This window comes from Lemur catta, chromosome 23 (genome assembly GCF_020740605.2).
Source record: "Lemur catta isolate mLemCat1 chromosome 23, mLemCat1.pri, whole genome shotgun sequence".
NCBI classification, from domain to species: domain Eukaryota; kingdom Metazoa; phylum Chordata; class Mammalia; order Primates; family Lemuridae; genus Lemur; species Lemur catta.
Genome location: NC_059150.1, coordinates 12,274,171 through 12,291,430, shown reverse-complemented (window position 1 = coordinate 12,291,430; position 17,260 = coordinate 12,274,171). Strand labels below are relative to the sequence as shown.

General features: G+C 44.8%; 1 protein-coding gene across 3 annotated transcripts in view; it reads right to left on the bottom strand.

Annotated features, from left to right (window-relative positions):
• SMYD2 (SET and MYND domain containing 2) overlaps positions 1-17,260 on the bottom strand; it is a 53,293-nt gene that overhangs the window by 22,476 nt on the left and 13,557 nt on the right. For 2 of the 3 annotated variants that reach the window (XM_045536501.1, XM_045536500.1), the window contains exons 2-5: positions 12,358-12,421; positions 4,549-4,659; positions 2,131-2,191; positions 1,318-1,442 (exon numbers count right to left, since the gene is read on the bottom strand). In XM_045536501.1, coding sequence (XP_045392457.1) covers positions 1,318-1,442; positions 2,131-2,191; positions 4,549-4,659; positions 12,358-12,421 — 361 coding nt within the window. Of the gene's footprint in view, positions 1-1,317; positions 1,443-2,130; positions 2,192-4,548; positions 4,660-12,357; positions 12,422-13,409; positions 15,330-17,260 lie in introns of those variants that run through there. The other variant, XM_045536502.1, reaches the window with a different exon arrangement.

Sequence of the window (17,260 nt, the reverse complement as noted above, 5' to 3'; positions counted from 1 at the left end):
AAAGTGTGTAAAGGAATTATCTAAAGGCTACAATAACCTTCGATCACGTGGCTATACCATAACTTATTTAACCAAACTCCTACTGCTGGACATTTGTAGTATTTCCTTTTTCCTCCTTCCTTTTTCTCCCCCTTCCCTCTCTCCTTCTGTCCTTTCTGCCCTCTCCTCCCCTTTCTTCCTTCCTTCTTTTCTCCTTCCTTCCTTTGGCTTTTAAAAGAATCCTACAATAAACAACTGGTACATAAATCTCTGTCCATAATCCCTGATTATTTCCTTAGGACAGATTCCTGCAAATGGAATTACTGAGTACAAGGTGTATAGGTGATGCTCACTCTATTCTAAGACAAAACCATGTAAGTATCGATGTATCTTTTACACATCTAGATACTGGTCGGGGAACATACAGCTATTTGCACCCATGAAGCAGAATTATATAATAGTATTTCCCTCTCTGGGAAAGTCACCTTCAATTAGATGCCCAGCGTGTAGAGGAAAACTCAAGGGGATACAAGAGAGAAAGATCCAGTCTAGCAAGTCAGGGCAGGAAGAGCCACCCCTGCAATAATGGGAAGACTGTGCCTTCCCTGAAGCATGGCTGTACCTTTCCTCTTTTGTCTCGGCCATGCCCACGCCTTTGTCTTGCCAGTGGCCTAGTTTCCAATGCTTTAATCACTCTCGAGTTGCTCTGGCTTAGAAGCCTCTCGAATATTTTTATTATATCTGATTTTGGTAAACCAAGGCTCCTCTAAACAAGACTTCTTAGTGACTGTCAGGAAAGGCTTCTCGCACCTAGACCCACGTGGGCTCCTCTTGGCGGCCCTCCTGGGGCCATCAGAGAAGGCCTCCCTCTCGGGGGCACCTGTATACACTTCTGTTTTATCCGTGCCTCGCTCTTATCAGTGTAGGAGTGAAAAACCACCACAGATAGTAAGACATTTCCTGTCGGAATAGAAGGTTTAAGAAAAGTAAAATTTAATGTAAGAACTTCAAATGTTTTTTTCTTTGCAAAGAGCTTAAAGTATGCCAGAGTACCAGGGCACTGGTAACCCCTTTGTTTTCATGAACTCCTTGTGAGACGGAGGCAGAGGTGATTTCCTACACTCCACCCGTTAAGGAGGGCCAGTGCACAGAGGACCTGGATCTGCTCCAGGTCACTCAACAAGGCTACGGCAACACAGGGTCCAACTGGTCCACAGCCTTGTGGTCAGGTAGATGCCATCGTCCTGTTTCCATTCATCTTCACTGAGTGTGTGCTGGGGGCAGGGCGCTGGGGAGGGAAAGGCCAGGCTAAGTGTCACCTGCCACTGCCATCCTTACCTGTGCAAACAGTACTACGAGGCTGTCATTGTCAGGGAATTCCAGGTGCTTGGAGTAAAAGTGATGGAGAGCAGCAATGTCACTCTGAATCAAATCCTTCTTCTCATTGTCTAACTTCTCCAGATCTGTGGATACACAATCCAGTATTTACCCTGCAGAAAATTCTGGATTTCCAGCTACACCCTTTTCTTACCAGGAGAGGGAAAAGAAAGCCAACATGTGGAGCCCCCAGAGAACATCTTCTCCTCCTTCTGTCTACCTGACAAACGCTAGGGAAGGCAAGCATGCCCTTTCTTCTCCTCTTCCTTGGACAACTGGAAGTCACTTAGGGTGTGGGATTTCACCTGACCATTAGCAATGATGTCAGGAATGAGTGGCAATGACACAAAACCAGCCAATGTATAGTCAAGGGCCCCCAGTTGGCCCTGGACTCTGTGTCATGGTCAAGCAACTGGATAGGCCCCTGATGGAACAACCTTCTGTAAGGACACCAGCTGTCCCCAGCTCTGCAATTCAGCAAAGATGCAGCAATATTCAGCATGCCAGCAGAGGCAGCGGGAGACAGCTTCGGATGCAATAATCCATTTTGTGAGCTCCCACCTCCCCTAATTATTTCCTAATAATCCTGTCAACTCAGGAAAAAAGGTAAAAAGCATTTTTCAAAAGAGTACACCTGTCAAAATAAAAACTAGTAATTAAAAAGCCATCAGCCCCACCAAGAGCACAAGGCATACCTTCCTTTCTTCTATTCTGCCTAATCCACACTAAACCTGTGGCTGAAAGAGCAGCCCGGCCGGTCGCAGAAACACTTACGTGATTCAAACTCCTTCACGGCTAACAATTTTTCTGAAGGTGTTCTCTCCGGGTGCATTTTCTAGTAATTGGGGAAGAAATCACACAGATACGGATTTTAACAACTCGCGTAAACAGGAGTGCTTTTACTTTCGCATCACCATGAAGAGAGAGCAACGATTCCCAAGGAAGCAGAGAAAGCTACTACCCAAGGAGTCCCCCTCTTGGGGTCACTAACATCCAAATCCAAAAGACTCTTTTAAAGAGCTTTTTAAAATATCTGCCGTGCTCCAAATACCCTGATGGTTACCGTGCACACAGTAGGCTCAAAAATGCTTGTTATGGGAGAGAACAGGGCCAGAAAACAACTTTCCAGGGCCCTTACTTAAAAGGGCCGAGTCTACAGACAAACCATCCTATTTATTATTTCTCCTTCTAAAAAGGAACAAAATCAAACCCCCCATCCATTTTACACTTTCTTTAAGCATAGGCTAAAATGATCTCAAATTCTGTGTTTCAAAAAGAACACTTTTGGTTGAATCTGTGAGCCCAGATTCACTTTAAACGTGTTGCTGGCTTTGTTCTAGACACCCCAAGAGGAGCTAACAATAGTAAACCCGCTAGGCTTTGAGAACATGAATAAACTTGGTGTTGACAAGAGTTCAAAGGCAGAGCTCAGGAGCTGGCCTGAGGCCATGTCTTTGTAATCTGGCTATTCAATTTGGGGATACAGGTGGTCTAGCAGGGCGCTCTCACCTCCCTAGTTAACATGTTAAGCTTCCCCTTGGTAGTTTGGTAGCCTGTCTCCCCTAATCCTTTGCAAGCTACTAGAATACAAATGGTCTGTTTTTTTAATCATCAACTCCTAGGGAGATGAAACGATGGGCAGGTAACTTTCATTTAAGACACTATTAGTCGTAGCAGTAATTATAATAAAAGTTGAATGAAACTAGAATAAACTCATCATAGCGTTCAGACGACCCTCCTGGTGCCAAAATATTTCAATCGTTCTTTTTTAGAGCAGAAATCTTCCATTCACAGGATGCATTTCTATAAGATTAATAAGTCATCTCGCCTGGGAGAGCTTTTCATTCAGGAAAGTATACCAGCTTCTTCTGAGCTCTTAACACAACCCTGTAAGTGACATCAATAATCAGGAGGAAAAAAGAATAAACCAGCAGACTGGTCACCAGTCCTCCCGAGATGTGCACAGATCGAAGGTGACAGCTTACTGACCCTGGCACCTCCCCCAGTCACACCGTCTCCTCCCACGCTGTCTTTCAGCCCAACTACTCTGCATAAATTTAAAGATAACTGTTGGTAAAGATCCAAAAGTTAAAACCTTCTCTAGGGGAAAACAATTCTGATTTTTCGATCTCCCTCTACGGGCAACCCCTGAATGGCTTTGGTGAATCTGAGCTGCCGAGGTGGCATTTCAGCAGGCACCTGACCTAAGCTGAACATAGTGGGAAGATGACCTCAGAGTTCAGAAACGTTCTAGTCCTGTTTATGCGGGCCTGGATCCTAGCACGGTTCGGGGGCTAATCATTGTAATCACGTTTGGCCTAGATAAAGACATAGGAAAATTTTAAGGTGGGGGGGCACCTAGTAGGCCTATCGTAGATGTGGATAAAATTCCAGCTTTAAAAGACTTCCAGGCCAGAGGTCTTGCCACCAACTTGTTTACCAGCGTGGACATATGCCTTCTAAGCTCCATTCTGTCAATTTAATTGGGTTACAAGGACAAGTCCTGTGGTGTTTTCCTGTCCTCTTTTTAGTTTGGGCCTTCATAGATCAAATGTCTAATTATCACGCAGTCAGGAAGGACCGACCAAGTAAGGGTGAGAACAGTCTTGGCATCACCTGTTCCCACCAGGGGCACCTCTTTCTTTCCTTTGTCCCCCCTTGTTTACTCTCTTTTCCTCTCCCCTTTCCTCTGTTTCTATTTTTCCACTCTTCCTCTTCTTTGCATACGCCATGATCCCGGTTGTTCCATCCAATTCCTTGCCTGTCTATGCACGGGCAAGAACAAGACAGAGGAGAACAGAATATTGCAGAAGAAAGGGGAACGGGGTGCACTCTCTACGTCAGAAAGCAAAGAGGGAAAACTCTCAATGCTGCTCCGATCAGTCTGGTTCCCCAGGAGGCTCTAATTATTTTTGGTCAGGTTTTTCACGCTGTGTTTCCCTATGTAAACCCGTCTCGCAGAAAGCTCGGAGTTGAATAGCTGTGGCCATGTTCCTGGTCTAAGGTAACTGCACAGGGCACACGACAAACCAGACTGTGCCTGGAGCATTTTTCCCACCCCCTGTCCATATGGATATGACAGGAAATAGGAGTCTAAGGAGGTTCAATGAGAGACAGTCAGTTACTCATCTTTCTGACCTTTAAGAGCAAAATAAAAATAAAGTGCACTTGAACGTTGTCCCATTTCCTCACCTGTTTGGCCAGAATCCTTGCTGTTAGTCTTACAGTCTCTGAGGGATTCCAGTTTTCCCCAAAAACAACCATGGGAGAACATTCCAGCTTGTGCATGGGCCAATCTTCTTTCTGGGAAGATTAAAAAAAAATTATTAAAAACACCACACATTGCAATAAAGTGTGAGAAGAGAGGATGCAATAAGTCCCCCTAGTGAAGGTCAAGTAAAATATGTTTCCTTTTGGAAAACATGAGGATGCTCACAAATGCTAGAGATAAAAACATCTTTTAAGATAGACAGGATTGCAGAACCTTCACTCGGGCCTGGTCAAGGTTGTTTAGATGTGAAAATTTGCTTGTTTTTTTTTTTTTTTTTAATCAAGCATCTCATGGCCTTTTGCAGGTACTCATTATTCCAAACAACACATATCCTTTTCCATTCTCTGTGCAGGTTGTCAAGTTGCAGGGGTGAACGATTTGGGTACCAGCCATCGATCTGGCTCTGCTACTTCCGAGTTCTGCCTGGGCTCTGTTCTCACAGCAGGGCAAATACGGGATAGGTGACTTATACAGCAATTAGGCCCCTTTCATAGATGATTTAAACAAAATTTTTTTAAAGCATACATGAGGGTTTTGTCAAGGGCAACTATTGGGGATGTTTAGGAAACAGACTTCCCAAAGATTCATTTGCTAAAACAACTGTATTCCTTGCTGTCCCGCGTCTTGAAGCTTTTATGCCCCAGGGAAAGGGGTGAACCGTTTCTGCACCCTGGAGGGGCGCAGATGCCATTACTTGAGATGGGAAGGTGGAGGGAAGAGAAGGACACAGGGTGTTCTGGGGGCCAAGGAAAGAAAGTACTTTGAGGACTAGGGAGGAAATGAGTGCTGGAGACAGGCTTTGTGTGACACGACCAAGAAGCCACTTGGCAGCAGGGAAGACTCACTGACTTTGGTAGAAATCATTCTGGTGGAAGGAGCAGGAGAGAGGCCGCTGGGAGTGGATTTGAGAGAGAGTGAGAGGAGACACGGAAACTGGGAGGAAGGTGCCCAGGCTTGGAGACACAAGGGGTTGAGGGGATTTTTTTCTTTACATGGGAAATATCAGAGCTCTTGCTACCGGTGGGAGCCCTGAGACACCACATCTCTCACAGTGGAGGTGGGTACTGTCCTGCCCAGCCTTCCCCAGCTCAGAAAACGGCCAGGTCTGTTCTTCTAGATGCTCAGGACGGAGACCTGGAGTCCCCCTTGGCACGGCTCTCTCTCTCACACTCCACATTCAACTCTGGCAAATCCTCAGGCTCTGCCCTCTGGACACGGATCACTCCTGACCTCCCCACCTGCCTACCCCGCTGCAGCCCCCACGTCTCTCCAGTGATGGCTGCTGCTGCCTACTAGCTAGATGCCCGCGCCTGCCCTGGCCCCACAGAGTACACTCCAGCGAGCAGCCATGCTCCTGCCTCCAAGCCTTTGACTTGCTCTCTTTCCTGGCCGGCGCTCTCTTCCCCTGAGATCCACAGGGCTTTCTCCCTCCGTCCACCTCTCCAGCCTCTGCTGCTAAAGTCACCTTCCCAAGACACCTGCTGTGGTCACCCTGCCAAAAATAGCACTTTCCCATACCCTCCCTTCCCTTGCTTTCTGCTTCTTCTTGGTACTTCTCACCACCTGATATGTTACATATTTATTAGTTTTGTTTTTTTTTTTTTTTGCTTAGTATAATATCTATCTCCCCTTGTTAAAATAAAGGAACTTAGTCTGTTTTATTTATAGCTGTAACCCAGAACCTACATGAGCACCTGGAATTTACTAGACACTCCATAAACTGCTAAAGGAATGAAGATGTCTCTATCCCCTTCCCTCCGCTTCAGTCCCAAGAAGGAAGCACACAATGTCACTCCATGATTTAATGCAGTATGTGGCACAGCCCCTTAGCTCAAGTTCTGTGCCAAGATGTTCTGCAGAGTTAAATAACACCATGCCGAATATAACTAACAGCAGGGAGAAAAAGAAATGACAAGATACACTCAAGGGAGAAGAGGATCTGTTTTTAGCCAAAGTCTAAAAGGAGAGAGCCGGGTGAGGAGGCAGAGAGGTGGGAACAGGTGGGTCCGGCTCCCTGCAGACTAATCTGTTCCCTCCTTGCTGCAAAGCAAAGAGGAAAAGGCAGAGCAGGCCCTCGGGACATCTGGGGGGAAATGGGGACCACCAGCTGGGGACAGATGGGTAATTAACAACCATAGACAAGTGTCCACTATGACCCCAGAATTCTAAAAAAAAGAAGTCCAATTTAAGACATGATCTCTGTCCTCGATGGGTCTTTAAGTTGTTGGTTTTCTGAATTGTAGGTGGTGGTTCTTTGGTATCTACCAGTAACAATGAACTCCTGGGAGAAAGAAGTTCGATATTAACATAATTTACACATTATTTATTCACATAATCAATTTATTGATGTAACTGATTTTAAAACCAATGTTACTATAAATAATACATAATATTGATATGTATTGATGTAAGTGTCCTCAAAGGGAAGAGAACCTAACTACAAGGAAGGCTCTGCGAGGAAAGCAGAGTGCTGTCAACTGGGAGGGACATGGGGACACTGGCCTGCGACTCAGGGAACCTGCATTCTTGTCCCCGCTCTCCAGTGAAGCAGCTAATTGCCCTTACGCAGGACTCTTTAATCCCTTCGCGCCTGTCTCCTTGGCTGTAAATAACATGATCCCTAAGTTACTTAGCAGCTCCAGAATTCTGAGTCTATGATTTTACACCTTCCAACAGTGATAATCAGATACCAAGCTTGAAGACTACCAACAAATCTAGACCAAATAGGAATAATCAGGCATTCATATGAACACAAAGGATCCAATAAGCTACTCCACATGAAGCACTTACGACAGTGCCTGACACCTAGTGAACTCTCAACAAACGGTGATTGTTCATTCGTTCATTCATTCATTCATTCCTTCAAGGAGAGCCACAACTGACCCTAGAGGCAAGGATGGGAGATAAACGTTTTTGACTTTAAGAAGTTTATGACTATGTCAGAACACAAGGTAAAAGAACAACTATAGTTAGATACAGTCCCACACACAGCAGTTAAATCAGATAGCTGGATAAATTCGAGGAAATGCAGAATCAAGTAAGTTTCATAAGGGAAAATTTATCATAATAATGATCAGCTTCACTTTCTTTTCTGAAGGTGGTGAGAGACCTGGATTAAAGGAGGAAAGGCAGAGATGCACCACAATGGTACTTCTCAGCTTTAATTCTTAAAAAAAAAAATTTAAAAAAGGAGGGGCAATAGCATCTACTAGAAATGATAGGTTTTGAGCATATTTTGATACAATGATACTCTCTTCTAGCATAGAGATGGCCCACATATCTTAGCTGACAAAGGCAACTGCCCTAATTTTGCTCCTAAGAAATTATAAACAACCAGATTGGATAAAATTTAAAAAAAAAATAGGCTAACCTGATAAGTAGCATTGAATGTTGTTAATTGTTTTGTTTTGGGATATCAGCAGTTTTTTTGTTGTACACACAATGATTCTGCAACTTTTTATGCTTTTAAAAACATTATCAGCTTCTCTACAACTTTTCCCACTATTTTTCTTTAAAATTCAAGCTGGTAGTCCTGCCCTGAGTGCAATCCTTATAAAATTTTATGTGAACTAGGATCCCATTTTTCAAAAAAATAGTATGCATATACATGCATGGAAAGGATTCAGAAAGACACATGTAACACCAAAGTGTGTGTTACTAGTGGTTTTCTCTCGAGGGATAAGGTTATGAATACTTGTTCTGTTCTTCTTTTAGTCTGTACTTTCTGATTTTTCTTTAGTGAGCACAGATTGTTGGTGTAATAAATGTAAGCAATCAAATCTATATAAAAGTAAGATATGGCAGTGTTTGTACTGATGATCCTCTTTTTAAACTTCTAATTCATTTTCAGCCAAGATAATAACTGCTGGGCCTGATTTTCCTTTCTGTGTAAGGACAAAAATGCTTCAAGATGCATAAAGAGTTGTTAAATTGTCTCATGGTGCACCAGCATTTCCAACACTGGAAGAAAAGAGTGATTGTTACAGTATCCTGCTTTCTGCTGAGCAAATGTTACGTTGCCTTCCTGGATAAGGAGATTGGATTGCCAACATGAAGCCTCCTTCAGTACTTGGTGTTTCTATGGTTCTAATGGAGCTTTCAAAACAAGCACAGCCTACCTGTACACATTCACATGCGATTTCTTAAAATGTGGAAGAGGGAGAAGATGTCACAGCACTGCTGCGTTCCACCAACATGTCTCTGCGAGGAAGACGACAGAGGCACCCAGGTGGATACTGACTACCCTACACGAAGATGACAGAGACTGCTGAGCCACCACCCCTGGGACATTTTCATGCATTCTCAATACAAGAGTGATAAGAGGCACTAGTCACTCACACACATCTTTTCCTGCTGGTGATGTTAAGCATTTAGAGAAAAAAAAAGAGTGTCCCAAGTTTAAGATGCTTCCTATGGGTGACCAGGGCAAATTTAACCAGGATCGGACTCTGGCCCCACTCGCTAATCACCCATGACAGGGCCTGCCAAGCATTGATTAGGCATTTTCTATACTTCAGTTATTTTCTAGTCAATGATAAAAGTCTAGAATTTTCCCACATGCTCCTCACATACATTCTTGAAATCCCTTCCTACTTGCGGAAGCATGTCACCCCGCCACCTCCATTTACAAAACACAAAGAGGTTTTTCTTTCCTATATTCATTAAAATAAAGAAATATACCCTAGAATGTTCTGCTGCACAAAAATTACTCCATATAATAACGTTCTAAAACTATTCACTTGAAAATATCATGGTATGATTTAACCTAAGTGAATGAATAACATACTTCGCTTTCCAGGCATATTTATAAAAATAAATACGGTTCATTAAAACATACATACAGGTTACAAAATAACACACCTAACTAAAAAGGAAATTCTATTTCTTTTATATTTCCTCCCATTACCCTTTCATGCAACAGCAATTAAAACCTTTCCTCTGGCACCATCACATTGAGTCAAGTGTGATGTAAACGGGAGAAGATAGAACCAAACTGTATCAAATCAAGCAAAATCCCAGAGCACTGCAGATGGAGGAGGACTGGGGAGATTATACACAGTGGCTAGGATCCCCCAAAATGCTTTACTCCATGGAAAGAGGAAACTCTCAGGAAGCAACGTGCCTTAGCACTCGTGGACAGATGTCTGGCCAAGACAACAATGGACGCTCTTCCTTTTCACATCCATTAAAGGCCACCTGTCTTTCTCTGACACATTCCCACAGTGCCTCCTCTCCTGGAGGGCCCTCGGGTCTCCCAAGCACCCTGTTGTCAAGGGTGAAAGCTCTCCTCAAGCAGTCTGTAAAGTCTTGCCCCGGTTCTGCCACTGATGGACTTTGGAAATGTCACCCAACCACATGGGACACTGTTTTCTTATCTATAGACAGGTTGGACTTGATAGCCTCCACACCAACTGCAGCATCTGCTGTGTGGCACTGACCCCCTGGTGACTCCGGGGACATGGGGTCCACCTTTGAAGAAGGCCAAGTTCATTACTAGCCACTGGGACCATGCTTTCTTAGGTGGAGAATCACTCAATGACCTTCCTCATTGCTGTCCTTGTTTTGCGCCATGTTTTACCCTTTAGTGGAGCCTCCACTTTGATCCCACCCAAGCATTCCCTTAAGCTGAACCCCGAATACACTGTTCTCTGGAGCAAATGCCCCAGATTCCTCCCTGATGATTTCCCACATGAAGCGCCTGTACCAGCCTTTATTTCTAGACACTTACTTTTATTAAGCCTTCATGCCCGCTCTATCTCATTACAGTACACTGCCCCACACTTAGTTCTTCACACTAAAGGATGAAAAACCTTAATGGCCATTTGCCTCTTCCTTCAGCAATGGCAGAGAGATGAAACAAAAAGGAAACTTAAGGGTCAAATCCAGCCTGTCACCTCTAGAAACAAGAGGCTTCGGGAGGTGTGTCATCAATAGCTTGCCTCCTAGGAGGGGACTTTGGTCACCGGACACTTAACAGAAGCATAGAAAAATAGAATTGCAGAAGCACCCCCCAGGGCTCAGGGTGCCCTTGGTCAGGAACTGAGTGACTAGCAGGAAAAACTCTCCATCTCCAGGCTAGAGACCCAGCAGGTTCTCTTGGCCTGCAGCCTCTGAGCAGCAGAACCCCGTAACTCCTTCCTCCATCCGGGGGTTCCTTGCTCCCCAAGAAATTTTCTCATTATGTGGCGAGCACCTATAGCTTGTCTTCATGGGGAGGATCCACAGACTGGCCAACTGCTTGCTGCAAAGTAATAACCTGACGCTCTGGGACATACAGGTTGGGGGGTCTGGTTAATGTGAGCCTCCCCCAGGGGAGGACCCCCCTCATCGCATGCTCACAAATGAGGTCTCTGAGTCTGCAAGTCTGGGAGATGAGGTCCTGGGGACAAGGAACCACAATGGGCACCTCAAAATCCCAACTTGGAACGTGACAAGCCCTGTTTGTGTTCTCACTGCCCCGCGGGCCCACAGCCTCAGGAAGCCTGCCGTGGGGAGCACAGGGGAGGGGTCTGTGGGTGGTCTTCAGAGCCGAGGCAGAGTCTCAGCTTCCCAAGCCAATGTCACGGGAGTGCTCCGGTCACATGAGACACCAGCTTAGCAATCTCTCCCACGGCTAAATAATGCTCTCTGAGGCCTTTCAGAGGCCAACAGCGCAGGGAGGTGAGAAGGAACAAGAATGAAACAGTGGGTAATCAGAGGCAGGCCAAGGTGGGACTGGGAGGCAGGGGGAGGATGACACCACGTACAGGAAGAAAAATAACGACACAAAGAGGTGCAGAGGTGGAGAAAATCCTCCCCGTCCCTTGGAGCCACCCTTTCGTAGCATCAGCATTTCCCTAAGGCGTACTAATAGGTTCCCTTTTTAAAAAAATGCCAGGGAGGGTTTCCAGAGGTCAAATAAGAAGACTTAGAAATTCATAATGCACACTAGCATATTAAAGACTATGAAAGGTTCTAAAGGAAGTAAAGAGACCACGTTCCCCTAGATTGTATGAATGTGAAATGCATTTTCTGCGGAATACCTATCCATGTCTTACGGAACTAGTGTTTACTGTAATAGTTTGGGAAACACCATCCTTAGGCCCTCAGAGAGCCTGCCAAGAGTTGCTCCAACATCCCCCTTATCAACTTCCCACCCCGACGTGAGACACATCCATCCGGAGCCCCCCGGCCCTGGCGGCTTCTGCAGCACTGGTCATTCAGAGCAGCCACCCTCTAGCTGTGCAGAGGCTGGGCCGGGGCTCACCCAAGTCTAGCTGCCACCAGGCTGGGTTCAAGCAGTCCAAGACTGAGGTGTAGCCTGCTATGGGGATTCTTAAAAACACAGGCCCAAACAGTAAAAATTTAAGAATTTTAAAGACAGCATTTTAATAGTCTTTATTCGTCATCTCTGCATTTTCCATCTGTTGCTGGGATTCTGTGGGGCAAACTCTCAACCTTGCTAGTATCCCTGCCTGTATCTAACATGGCTTCCCCTTGTCTTTCCTGTTTCCCCTGCACCTTGCCTGTGGCCCCACACTGTGACCGCCTATCCCTGGCTGCCTGTCGGGCCCCGGGGGCAGCACACACACAAGGGTATTCAGCCACCTCCTACACCACAACTAAACTTCCCAGCTGCGGCTGCAGGAGGGCCCTGCCACGACAAGGAAGAGGACTTCAGAGCTGCCTGGTGCCACCTGGTCCCACCTCCTTCAGAGCTGGCCCTCCCTGCCAGCTGGCCCAGCACCTACCTGACACTCCACATTGCAGTAAAATGCCTGCTTGCATCTTCCACATTTGGACAAGCCTTCTTTCCTTAAAAACAGAAAGGGCACTGTAGTGGCGAGAGGCACAGAAACGCGAAGCTGCGCATTTTGTCATGCAAGCGCAAAAGCCATCCGGTTGGAAAGCAGAGCCACGGTCCACCTTACCTTACTCTCCCACCGACAAGTAGCATCCTCCCAAAGGGCACTTTGACCAGATTCGGCCCTTGAGGAGGAGTGAGTGAGTCAAACAGCACATGCGCCGACATTTACCAAGCCCCCCCATTGTGAAGGGCGCTGTCCCAAGACAGGAGGGACAACCGCCCCAACTCAGTGACCCTGGGGACACTTGGCTATTAACATCATCTGTGCTACTCTAGTCAGTAGTGTGGAGCAAGTCAAAGGCTCTTACGTTCTGATCTTCTCATCTGCTAAAGAGGCACAGAAATCAACAAAACCACAGTGTCGGCTGACCCCACGAAGATGGAGTACTGGGGTACAACTACACCGGCGAACGCACAATGTGAGTGACAACTCTCATTACTCAGAGACTGCAAGAAATGCCGATCGAATTTAGCATGCCAGTACTATTCAAATGTCCAAAAAGCTGTAAGCTGTTTAAAAATAACACAACCTAGCATGTGGAGAATAGATTCTTGAACACAATACCATTGCATCTGGTTGGTATACACGCCTGTTTTGTCAGGGTGCTAGTTAGTGATTCTTCTGCCTCTTCATAATGAGGTCAATTCCACTTGTCCATTGTTGTATTATTTTCCTGCTTCCCATAAAGGACGAGGAAATTGTTGCTTCCCAGCTATTAAGTGCCGGGGTACGTCTTGTGTGAGACGAGCCAAAGCTCTTTCAGAAGCTGTAAAGCCACTGGATTAGGCCACATACTACAAAACTCTTAACTTTTTTTGAAGTGAGGAACAACTGAATTATTAAGTCAGAGCACGATCTGTAGACCTGGGCATCTAATTCTCACCCACCACGTTCTCTGCACTGCTGCAGAGCCACCTGGTGCCACCTCGTCTCACCTCCTCTGCAGCCCAGCAGAGCTGACGCCGAAAGAGCGGTGCACGTGGCGGGGCTGACAGCTTAGGCGATACATATTGTCACGCCGCAGAATCCTCCGCTGCTTCTTGTCAGCAAGTGGTAGTCACCACACTCCTCCCACGGAATCGAGAAAGTCTTCCAAAAATGCTACTGTTGGAACTAAACAGACTGCCTTGCAGCTTTCATGACAGCGCTTGGATTCCAAGAAGCAGACTGAAGAATGTGTGGGCGAAAAACACATCTTGGGGTTGAGGCATAAATAAACACTCCAAGTTTGCATATTTCAGTAGTTCAAGAAGGGACCCACTAATTTAGCGGAGTGTAATCTCTGGCCTGAAATACCCACCACCCTCTGAAGGGATCCAGCTCCAGCTTCGCATTTTGGAATATGAAAGAAACGGGAGGCCCAGTTCCCCCTCTCTCAGGAGGTGCACTCAGAAACAACAGTGAAGCACCTGCCGGCACAGACCTACCTGGACTGTGAAGAAATGCCCTGGGGAATAACCAAGGATGAGCAGAGCCAGGGAGGGAGCTTCCAAACTTCTTTCCAAAATGAGGTGCATCAGAAAATGGGCAATGCATGGGGAGATGTCACCCCCTAAGAATGTCAATCTGAAAACTGATTTTTAAACATTTGTTTTTGCAGGAAAGCGGGTCACAGACTTCTTTGAGAACTTGATTGAAGCCATTAACTTTCCCCCACAACCCACCTTCTCCCCCACCCCCAAAGAAATAACAGAAAAGTTTGCTTGTAAAATTTCAAGGGCTCATGTGCCACCTAAAGCCCACACACGGACCACTGACGAGCCTCTGCAATCAGTGTTAAGACCCTCTAATGTGAAAGATTAGGAAATCACCACATTTAAAAATATATCTGTTAGCTCCACAACATACAAAAAAGCAAGGATTACACAGGTCTCACACAGAAGCTGGCAGTCAAGTGAACCTGCAACCAAGGCTTCTTTGCAGCTTCCACTAACAGCCCAGGGACAGAAAAAACAACCGGGCTCTAGGGAACTAGGAAAGAACTCTAGTGGGATTTCGTCACAATAATACATCTCCCAAAGGCCAGCCTTCACTTGGACCAGCTAGTCACCAAGTCTGCAGCCACAAACCATGAAGAACAGGAAGAAAAGGCTAACTTCTCAGTGTTGGTGGTATGTTACGTGATTTCTACTGTCTACCTCAGTGGTTCTCAAGTTGGGGTCTGCTGACTGCTGGGGTCCTGGAGACCCTTTCAGGGAGTTGGGGAGGTCAAAACTATTTTCGAAATAATACTAAGACATTATTTCCTTTTTTTCTCCATAGTCTTGACATCTGCACTGCAGAAGGCGTAAGGGGTAAAGGTGCCTGAGCACGAATCAAAGCAGTGGCACCAAACTGACCGAGCAGTCACTGTAGTCTTCACTGCGACGTACTCACAGTAACATGGGCAGAAAGCCACTTTCATGTAACAATGTCCCTGATGAAGCAGTAACAAATATTAATTTTATTACATGTCAATTCTTTTTTTTTTCTTTTTCTAATTTTTTTTTCTTATTTTTTTTTTGGTGGGGGGACCACTCTGCTGGTTCGTCTGCCCCGGTGGTGTGGCCACATCTCAATTCTTAAGTACATATTTTTATGACATCGTATGGTGAAATGGGGAAAACACAGAAAGTTATTTCTGCTTCATGTCGACGTACAATGGCTATCTCATGGAAAAGCACTCGTGTGATTGCTGGTGTTGCAAACTGAACAAGTCATCTTTTTCTTGGAATACCATATTTTTACTTGAAAGAATAGGTTTAAACAAAGTATGGCTATTGATACTTGAGCATTTGGCAGATATATTATTATTATTCTTTTAGAGATGAGGTCTTGCTCTGTCACCCAGATTGGAGTGCAGTGGCCCAATCATAGCTCATTGTAGCCTCTAATTCCTAGGCTCAAGTGATCCTCCTTCCTCAGCCTCCCAAGTAGCTGGGACTATAGGCATGTGCCACTGTGCCTGCTTCAGATATATTATTGAAATGAATTAAGTGAGCCTGTCGCTTTCAAGGAAACAATTATTTGTTGCCACTGATAAAATTTGAGCTTTCACGCAGAAATTTGAATTTTGGAAACCATGTATCTGGCATCCTTGAGCTTGACAGCTTCTCAATACTTAAGACCTTCCTGATGAGACTGGTGGTTATATTAACAATTATGATTTTTTTGATATGGTTTGATGAAATGAGTCAACTTTTAGAAGATCTGTATAATCTAGTGATCTAATATTTTCCAAATGACCAATGTATGATATGGTAAAAGTTATGCATGGCTAAAAGAGTCATTCAAAGTGCAAGATAATCCAATGGATTTTAATGTAATAGAGTATATAGAGTTCACTAACATGGCTTCAGATTACACATTAAAACTAACTTTTAAGATACTTGTCGAGGTTTAGTGTTGAATCAAATAAGAATAGCCACATTTAACTGAAAAGACTATCAAAATATTCTTCCCTTTCCGATTCCACATCTGTGTGAAGTTTTATTTTTGCCATACACTACAACCAAAACAACATAACACCGCAGACTGAATTCAGAAGCATATCTGAAAATTCAGCTGTCTTCTATAAATCCAGACTTTAAAGAGACTTGCAAAAACATAAAACAATACCACTATTCTCACTAATTCTTTTGTTTTGGAAAATATTTCTCATTAAAAAATATTAACAGTAATGGTTGCTCTCATTTAAAAATGAATACTTTATAATTTTCTCTGTTTTAATTTCAAATATGGTAAATATTGACAGATATAACCCATATGAATCAAAGTTCTTTGGGGTTCTCCATAATTTTTAAGAGTATAGAGGGACCCTGACAATGGAAAGTCTGAAAACTGCTCATCTATCTTAATAGTCCCATCAGGTCGATGAAGAAGTTATTATTATTCCTACTTTTCAAATGAGGATAATGATGATCATAGAGGTGAAATAACTAATCCAATGTGGTCACCCAGGAAATAGGTGGCGGAATCTGAATTCACACGTTTTGTCCTCATAATGCAAGAGCATCCTTCTCTGAGTACCACGAGGATTGTCCAGGAGGACTGGCTACATGCAGCAACAATCATCTGTGTACCTGGATAAGCTAATAGAAATAACAAAACCGAAGTAGAGGCATTCTTGACGCTGGTTTGCCTATGTCCCAGCTCCAGTGGGGACCCACCGATGTCACTTTGCCTCAAAGGATGCCATAAGGAGGGGCTCCAGAGCCATTTTTCAAAATGGGATTTGGGGAAGGAGTGTTCCCACAGAGGGGTCTCAACCAACCGTGACATAGGAATCCATTTCACTTGAAACAGATTGGAAAGAAACAAAGACTGACGTTGTACTGATTCCATACAAAGAAGGTTCCCTCCTCCCATTCAGAGTGGTGAACCTGCATGTTTCTCAGACAGACACCTGGGGAGTCCAAGCTGGATCATGTCCTCTAGAAACCTCTAGCTGCATTTTTCCCTAAAAACTCAAAAGCCTTGCCTGGCTAGAGGGCAGATTTTACTATATTCATGCTCACCGAAGCAACTACCTTGTTAAATGTGAATTTTCTTAACACAGATCCTCCTGAGCCTACCTGCCTTCAGCGCATGGAAGGCAAAAAGCTAACAGTGTTTGATAGCTACTGATACTGATTGTAAATAACGTAAGAATCTACTTTGATCTATTTTGGTAGAAGCAATTCTAGATGGCGTAGGGTAGGGGTGGGCGGGGGAGCTCTGTTTAAGATATTCAGTCACATGCTTCCATTCGTTCCATAGCTAGGGAGAGATATAAACTCTGCATAAGTCTCACGGTTGAAACACAAAC